General features: G+C 33.0%; 1 protein-coding gene across 1 annotated transcript in view; it reads right to left on the reverse strand.

Moving 5' to 3' along the window:
• LOC141462051 (uncharacterized) overlaps window positions 1–9,329 on the reverse strand; it is a 40,811-nt gene extending 31,482 nt beyond the window's left edge. The window contains exons 1-3 of the mRNA XM_074143633.1: window positions 9,189–9,329; window positions 4,714–7,067; window positions 3,303–3,418 (exon numbers count right to left, since the gene is read on the reverse strand). Of these exons, the coding sequence (XP_073999734.1) occupies window positions 3,303–3,418; window positions 4,714–7,048 (2,451 nt within the window). The 5' untranslated portion in view covers window positions 7,049–7,067; window positions 9,189–9,329. The remainder of the gene's footprint in view (window positions 1–3,302; window positions 3,419–4,713; window positions 7,068–9,188) is intronic.
• Window positions 9,330–9,848: the final 519 nt, after the last annotated feature.

Genomic DNA, 9,848 nt, shown 5'->3' on the forward strand with positions numbered 1-9,848 from the left:
ACTGTTTCCAAAATTTTTTGAAAATAATTCAGAAATCAATCTTGTACAATGGATTAATAGATTTTCTTTTATTCTAGGTAAATGCTTCATGGTTACCTTAAAATTGCTACTCAAAATTAAAGCGTACTCTTATTTAAATCTTTATTTAATCCAAAATAGTAATGACAGAATTATTTAATTAATTAATTTTTATTCAATAGACTATAATTATCACGGTAACATTAAATTTTTCGATCATGCAGGTGATCCTTCTCAGAAATGGAAAGTACTAGGCGTTGCAAAATGGGTTTTTCACCTTGCCATACAAAAATGTTATGTTTACTAACCCATTAAACTTACTTAAACAGATTTAAAACATTTGCATCTACAACTTGAACCCATCTGAGAGCAAACAATTCCATGCGCCTTCCATAATACCCCAATTACTTCATCACTTCAAACATGCATAAGAAATGCAATGGTCTCTGATGTTTCCTCAAATAGCTACAAATTGTGGCATCGTTGATTTGGTCATTTAGGGAAGGAAAGCATGAGGAGGTTTAAGAATGAAAAGTTGGTTGGTGGAATGAAAGTAAGTTTCAGTAATAGTGAAGTAGTTTATGAAACTTGCAGTGATCTATCTTGTCATTTAGGAGTGTTAGATGTACAGCTAGCAAAATATTTGAAATGGTCCACTCAGACACTATCAGGCCAATCTCTCCTGTTTCTCATGAGGGCAATAAACAGTTGATTACTTTCTCGGTTGATTTTTTTATATTTTATAATGGTCTTTAAACTGAAGTCAAAGTCTGGAACCTTTATATAAATATAAATACATAAATTGTTACCCACCTAAAATGGAGATTTTCCTTCCTCCGGGAAAACCTTGTTTAGAGGTAACTAAGTGCCTGCCAGCTTAGTGGAGGTGGGGTGGTTCGGGAAGGAGACGATAGTAAAGAGACTGGGACAGGGAACCGGGTTAGAAATCAATCAAATAAAAAAAATAAAAAAGAACGACCGAAAAGGAAGAAAGCAGAAAGGGGGAAAAGAAAAGAAATAAATAAATAAAAGAAATAACTGAGTAAAAAGAAAAGGGAGAGTTCCGCGCTCAGCGAGCTGCGATCCTGTAATACTGGTGACGTGAGCTAGTTATCTAGCCCACTAGACCACACTGCTCTCTGCTGCAGACCTACCTCTCTCCGGCCACTCCAGTTACCTCCTTAAACGGTAATAGGGCAATTTTCATATATATAATAAAACTAAAATTTCAACATATAAAATATACATGTATTTATACAGAACAAAAAAACATTCTTTTTGACAAACGTAACTCAGCCCTACACCAGGTATGACCAAAATAAATAAAAAAATAAACTAATTAAAATAAAATAAATCCCCTTGATTAAAAAAGAAAATACCGTTAACTAAACAAAATAATACTAATTAAAATAATAATGCAAAAAAAAATACTAATAAAGGTTATAATTAATCTTATCCACAGAGAAAAAAAAAGAAGACGGGTTAGTTCGATGGTGGTTAATGATTTTGGTTAGCTCCCACTTTTGTGCACCTGTGTTGGGCGTCCCTTTTCCTCTCTTGTAAATTCTTCTGAACCTTCAATCCGGCTAGGCCGTTTCCCGGAGTCCCGGACAGGAAGCAGAAGTTTAAAAAGTTAAATCGTGTAGCGTTACGTAACAGTCGTTGCGGCTGTCCAACCCACACTGACTACACGCACTACTGCGCGTGATCGTTCTCCCTTCCACCATCTACTCCTCTCCATTCCTCTTCACTCTTCTTCACTCCTCCTCTTCATTCTCCTCCACACCGCCTCTTCTTCTCCAGCCATAGACCTCTCTATTTCTCCGCACAATCCATTTTATCCTAATATCCTATCACTAAGTAACTATTCTACCTAACTAATCTAATTCTTCTAATTATACTCTAAAGCTACTTAAACCTACCTAAACCCTAAACTTAACCTTTAATTCTACTTAAACCTAAACCTAACATAACTTAAACCTAAACCTAACTTAAAACTAACCTGGCTTGGCGGTAAATGGAGTGACCAAAGGGAGGGGCTCATAATTTTTCTCTTTTGCGTAGCAAAATAAGTAGAAAAATAAATTTGGTGTGGACGTAAAACAACATTAGTGTGACATCGGACAAGAGTATTGTTCGAGAGTTTAAAATGTTTTGTAGGCAGCAGGGTATTTATATACAATACAGTCCTCCATATACCCTCCAACTAGATGGGTCCGCGGAACGTTTAAACGGTATATGAAACAATAAGGCTCGGTGTATATTAGCTGATAGTAACATATCGAAAGATTATTGGTCAGAAACAAAATATAGTTCCCCGTATATTCAAAACAGAAGCCCTCCGATAGCAGTGCAAGGAAAAAATCCCGCCAAGTCTGACACTGTCGAAAACAGAATATTAAAAAATTTAAGAATATTCGACTTTTTATGCGTTAAAACCAAGTTTGATGCAAATCTGAACAATATATTTCACTGAGTAATGGAAAAAATGAATACAGGTTTTCAATTTAGTACGAAATTGTATACATTCGGAATACAGCATGTCATTAGAAAAAAATTTATGGAGATGTAGAGAACATTTACAAGCTGGTATTATTATTACAAATAAAAGTAACTTAATCTGAGAACATCATTGTTGATGTAATTCCAGATGGTTCCTTGCAGTATGACATATGACATAGTATGACATATGACATAGTATGTCATATTAAGAACTTTTTGGTAGCCGTTCCAAAAACAAATTGCAAAATAAAAAGCAGATCTGATTAGAAAATTTGAGAGAGAGTTATAAGGAAGGAATTAGAAGCTCTGAAACGTGGAATTTGGTAGAGAGAAGGGATAGAATGAAATTAAAAATGTCGAAATGGGTATTTGACTTTAAAGATGTAAATGATGACAAGACATAAAAAGCAGACTAGTCGCTAGAGGTTTACAACAAAAGACAGGGATAGAATATTCGATGTTTACACTCCTGTTGCAAATGTTACTAAAATTATGATTATTTTGCTGTAGCATTATCAGAATTTGTAGGTATATCAAAAGTATTTAAAATGTGAATTTTTGAAAGTGTACTACAAGAAGAGATTTTTATGGAAGAATCTGAGTTGTTTGTTTTTCAAGTAGAGACGCAAATCATCCGAATTTCTAGATTAAACTCGGTAATTTTTTTAAATCACAAAGATCATTTCATAAACTAATAAAAATGATTGTAAACGGTAATTAGTACAGGATTAACAAACCAAATCACACACATTTTTAAACAGTTACGCAAGGCATATACTCACGAGCTTCAAATTGTGGTAGGCATATTTCTTCTTAAACTCCGATACATTAACAACGGCCCAGGAACAGCGATCCTGTCTTCGATCCGGCAACAATGTAATAGCACATAGTTGATTTGCTAAAAAACACAAACCTATTACTTAGATAATTGCAAACAATTAAATTAATTTTTTAGGCTGCGCAGAGTTCTTCTATACCCATCAAATATTAATTTTTACAGAAAACTATCAGGCGAAAATTTATTCTATCTTCTTCTTATGGTGCTACAGACCTATAGTAGAACCTGGACCTCATTTAAGAGAGTGCCGCTCTTCCCTGTCTTCGGTTTTTTGGCGCCATTTTCTAATACCTGCCTTTCGCAAATCACTTTCTGCGTAATCTACCATCTTATTCTGACCTTTACGTCTAGCGGCCCTCCCCGTTGTAAATATTAAACTTTTCTTGGAACTCAGAGATGGGGCATCCCTTCAACAGGCCGAGCCACCCAGCCAAGCTTTTTTGATACAAGAAACTATGTCGGGTTCTCAGTACAGTCTCTTGAGTTCTTCGATCTTTCAAATCCTCCATTCACCGTTAATGTACTCTGGACAGTGCTGATCACTTAAATATGTGGCAGGAGGTTTCTATTTTTTTGGTAATTAAATGCAACCCTCCCAAAATTGCCAAAAAATTATTAAACCTTCTTGTCTGTAACAGATGTAAAATTATTTTTTAGCCATTTTGTGTATGTTTGAGAACATCTAAAGCTCTTAACATCTGATTTTTCTAAGAAAATCACTCGAAAAACTACTTATTTCCCGATATTAAGAAAAATACTGGCTTTACTGCCTTGGCAATATTTTCAGAAGGGGATGAAAAAATACATAAAAAATGGCCTATCGCGTGCTCTTCTTTCTCTTTGATAACAAGTTAAAAAATTGAAATATGATTAATAAATATCAGATTTTGAAATGGCCTAGCACCTTTAATTTTAAAGATATCGAATTGCGGATTCCGGTTTCTTTCATAACTTTTTATACTCTTAAAAACTGTGTATATGAAAATGGGGGTCAACTACGAACCCTTACTTTTGTACGCGCGTATGCGGGTAGCAATCTAAAATCAAGTCACATATTTTGAAACTAGAGGTGACGGGCAACAAATTTTTCCTCAACCATTTTTTGCTCAGATCAACCGTTTAAGAATGAAATGCATTTCAGCCGTCTCAAAATGAACACCCTTTATATTACTACGACAAAAGGGCTCTACCGCTACTGAAGCTGTGCTCTACTTGAAACCGAAGGATAACCTACATCTACTTACCGCCCAAACATAAGTTATTGAATAAATAATTTTTATTTTTCAAGTGAAAGAATGCAAAGAGTTCTATTAAAAAAAAAAAATTGCATGGTAAGAAATCAAACAGAAACTTACCTTCAGCAGTGGTCCTCGGCATTAAATCAGTACGAACTCTGATCCTAGGATAACCTTCCGGTCTTTCTATAAACAATTTTTGTTTAACAATTTCTTCATATAAACTACTAACAGAATATTCACTTCCAACATCACTGCCTTCTAGATCTATGGGTTCTGAGGTTTTTTTAATAATTTCAATATCATCTCCCGATGACCATAGAATATTTTTCTCAGATATCATTGGTGGGACATCATCGTTTCTTAAATAGATTTTATCTTCACTTCCTGTAAGTTCCGAAGCTTTTAAAGTATGTTGTTCAGTTTTTTTGAAAATTGTAGGTGTACATTTTTTAGAACTGTCTTCAGCAGTTATACTTTCATTACAATGATCATCCAATACATTTGATCTGTTTCTATAAAATTCTGCTGATGATGTTACCACATTTTCATGAGAAAATAATAAGTTAGTATTCGCTGAGCTCTGAACAGTTGTATCACATTCAGTTGATAGGCATCTACCAAGTTCTATCTCTGGTTTATCACTTAGAGTTTTGCTAGTTACAGCAATATGATTAACATCATCCAATTCTGAAATATTGAATATATTAACGACAGGTCTCTTTCTTTTAACATTTATTAGCCGACTTAGAGCCTGATTTGGTTTTTTAAATAAAACTTGATCAGATTTGTTCAGTTCTTTACAGCTGCTCACAAATGGTTTTGTGTGACAAGATATTGCATTAGATGTTTTGTATTTATTCATTTTTCTAGTTGGTATTGAAGGTTTTTTAAATATTGTTGTTTCAGGTTGTGATATGTCCATTCGTGGGGTTGATTCTCTTGATTTTGTACAGCCAATTGAATTTTCAGGTTTATTTTTATGAATGTCAATGTGATGTTCAATTTCCGCAGTGGTAGCTGGTTTTAGACATTCGTCCCTATAAGATTTATAAAATTTACTAACTTCTAGATCCACATTTGTTACTGCAGCAGGTTTTAGACGCTCTTCACTATCACACATAATAGTTTCTACCTCTATGTCAGTTGCTGTAGTTTGTTTTAGGTATTCACTAACTTCTAGATCCATATCTATAGTTGTGTGTAGTTGTGGCTTTAGGCACTCTGCACTAATAATTTTACTAACATTTAGGACCACGTCTGAGGCAGTAGTTGGATTTAGACAATAAGTAAAATTAGATTTACAAAGTTCTAGCCCCAAATTAGAAATTGCGGATGATTTTAGATATTCTCCATTATTAGCTGTGCTATTTACTTGGACCAAGTCTGTTAATGTAGTTGCTTTCAGACAATTTGCACTATTCTTTTTGCCTTGTAGTCTTTTTTTTACCGCTATAGTTTCTTTTAGATTCTCCGCAGTTTTAGATACACTAGTTCCTACGTCCTTATCAGATGCAGTTAAATTCATTAGGCAGGCTGCTGGTTTACTATTTTCTATGTTGAGATTTGATTCAGTTTTTGATAAGCTGTTTTTTAGATCCGATTTAATTAGTACTGTATTTAATTCTGATTCTTTCAATTTTAATTTTGCTTTCACTACAAGGTCTTTCAATTGACTAGTATTATTTTGATTTTTCTCAAATTGGTTGTGATTGCCTGTTCCTGAATTTTCAATTTTGTCCGATTTATCAGTATTATTCTGACTCTCTGTATATTTTAAGGTAGCTTTACCTTTTTTAGAACTTTTTACAACACACCTGTTGGAATTTAATAACGATTTCCCTTTAATTGGGTTACTTTTCCACTGACTAGAATTAATATGGGTTTTATTTGGTAACGTTTTTTCTTGTAGATCACCACTTTCATAAAATGGATTTACTTCATTATAATAACTTTTACTGCAAGATGGTTTTTCTAAATCTATCAGAAATTTATCTCCTTCTGTACTATCTTCTAAAGTAATTTTAATCGATTTTTCTTTAATTAACCTATTACTTGATAAATCATCATAATTCTGGTATTGTATTATTGATTTATTTGTATCGCCAATATCATATTTTTCTTTAAATTCGATCAGTATATTTTGTTGCTCTTGCTTCAAATTTTCTATTATACCATTATTTAATAATGTTCTATCTGGTTTTTTTTCACAGCACTGTAAATCATTTACGGCCAATTCTTCTTCGAAATCATCATTGCCCAACTCTTCATGATTATTTTTAGAATTTTTTAAAATATTAATTATACCACTAATATCACCATTTAATATTTGTAAAGAAATTTTTTGGTCAGTGAATGTTACTAAACTAGTACCATCAATTGTTATACCAAAATTATCATTTAATTTAACAATTTCTACATTACTAATTTCTTCATGATCTCTATTGATATCCATGTTTAAATTTTCATTAGGCCTGGAAAAAAAATTAATATATCTAAAATTATACATAAAAAAAAATCAAAAGTTATACCTCAATACACATCATTAACAAGAAAGTTAACTTTAGTGAAGGCAAATACTATTTTTCGTACCCTGTATTTTATTAGTATCTTTAAAACCACGAAATGTTGAAAAAAAAATTATAATGCTTATTAATGCTTATAAAAATTGAGAAGCTAACCAAAATTCCACTTATCTCAAAGGCTACTTACTTACGGATCGTTCAAGAAAAGAAGTAAATGTAAACAATATTAAATACAAACAATAGCTGCCGTTACTATCACCCAAGCCCCAACATAGCATATAATCATAGATCATACTTCTCTCAGCTCATGTAACACTATCTCGTGTCATATCAGCAACAAAAGGGTCCATATCAACGTTTAGCACAGGCTATTTTCAAGATTTGCACCTATCAAATACGTGAACAAAACTAAAAGAAAAAAATATATTACACGCTTTGTATTGTACACATCATGGCAGTAAGTTATCGAAACGAGCTGTATTAAGTAAACGATGTGTTGAGCTACGGGAATGAGGACGTCTTTTAACGTTAGCTGAGAGCTGGCTTCTCTCGCCAAAATATCCCCAGTTTGGTTAACTGTTTACCTATTGCTAGATGACCATCGTAAAGGAAGGGGTTTTTACTCCGTCGACTCAACTAAGATACATCTGAAGCAGAAAGGAAGCCCGTTGTCGTTCAACGACCTACTTACTCAACGTTGGATTCAAATAATCAAGAGTGGGCCGCCAACTAGGGAAGAAAGACAAGGAAAGGAAGACGATTAGTGATGCAGGTTGAGTCTGGATCAAGCAAAACATACCTACCTCTATCGATATATATATATATATATAACTATCAACTAAACTTGAGCTGCCCAAACCCCGCCTTCGTCGCAATCTACCAGCATATATTTAAATTTTCACTAGGTCTGGAAAAAAATTAATGTACATATCTAAAATTAGAATCGTCATCATATTTTTCTCTACACTCGATTTGTGCACGTTGCAGTGACCGTGGTTAAATCGTGATAAGCTGCTGAGCCCGTATTTATACAAAAACAGTACCCTTGAAGCAAACCCGTGCACGAAATTGACTCAACAAAAGATTTAAAAAGTTGAGGTTTCCCCCTTTTTTGTTGCTTCTAAACCTAAGGAATGGTCTCGGTATGGAATGGTTCAACGAAAGATAACTATTATTAGAACATGATGGATATTTTGAATATTAACATTGTTCAAATATTCTAACACAACATGCTTGTTTTCTTGCATTCTGACGGATTTTGGTTTTTTCATTAATCTTCAGAGACCGAATCATCAGGTTTGTACGGAGGAATTAGACTTCCAATTATACTGCAAAGTTCTTATCTGATTAAATTTACTGTTCCTGAAAAGGATTTAAACAATTATGAAGCAGAAGTGGTTGACAGGATAAGGACAGTGAAGGTAGACAGGTGTCTGTGATGGATAATAAAATAGAATAAAGAGGCACATCTTACTTCGCACAACTTGGCATCGGTTGTATTTCATAGTACATCCAGCTCTGAAGAAGAAAGCAATAGCAACTTGATGATTTGATAGCCTAGAGTTAGGGCAATTCAACTCTTGGATCTCAGAATATGTAACGATAATTTATGTGGCAGTTATAAGGTGCTTCGTCAAGATGAGATTAGATTTCTTAAGTTATCTAGTCAGCCTATGCTACATTGAAAAACTATGTCTACTATGTCAGTAAGAACTTTTGCATCTCAACAACTGCACCTCTCAAGTTCAGAAGATTAGATCGATTTAGATGTTAAATGTAAATTCTGAACTAAATTTCCAATACTGAAATACTTAAGAAACACAACTGCTTGTTCAGGGAATTCAATCTGCTCTTTGAATTAATTTGATTTCAATTAACTACCTTGATCAACATTTTTGTGTAGGAGACAATGCTTAGATAAGCTAAACAAACAAAACACAATAACTAAAGTAGTAATAATTTCTGTTTCAACATTGCATAGGACTAGATACTAATAACTGATTTGAATTGGATGTGATGATCCTTTCCGTTGTGACTGTTAATTTTAAAAAACAAAATTAATATACTTACAAATAAAGTAATATATATTAATATGTAGGAAACTTTCTTTAAATCCTTATCCGACTCTTCTTTCCAAAAAACATTCAACGTAAACTATATCACATTTAATTCTCAACTGTAAATATAAACAAATAATATTGGTGGTAAACAAGCAATATCATTCTAATCGATTTTCCAGTTCAAGATAATATCGATGTTTAAAATTGCAATTTAAGTTGGTCCACAAACTAGTATCTTGATTAAAAATAGTTATGATTTAATTTTGAAATTCGGAAGATGCTAAATTTTTAAAAAGGCTTTATTGCAATAGCTGTATATCGTGAAATTTGTTAAGTTAAGAGCAAGTATTCTTTGGTAATGTGGGCTGCTCAGCACTTGTGAATCACAGTTATGATTAAGTAGCTTAACGTATTACTCTACAAATTCATAATACTCTGAAGAAGGCAATAAATTTGCCGAAACGTCGGTAAAAAAAAAAAAATTCTCTACAAAATTTTATTGGCCGCTTCTCAAAATTCCCAAGGATAATTAATTCTAAAGCAGCATTAACAGCAATTGCAGAGTTCCCTAATTGTTTAGTTGCGAGTAAATTAACTATTGCAATTTTGACATTAAAATGAAATAAATATTTTGAAATTTAAAGTTTCAATTTAAAGTTGACTTCAAAAT

Source organism: Rhodnius prolixus, unplaced genomic scaffold, assembly GCF_049639745.1.
Source record: "Rhodnius prolixus isolate KJV_2025 unplaced genomic scaffold, Rpr scaffold_12, whole genome shotgun sequence".
In the NCBI taxonomy this organism is placed as follows: Eukaryota; Metazoa; Arthropoda; class Insecta; order Hemiptera; family Reduviidae; genus Rhodnius; species Rhodnius prolixus.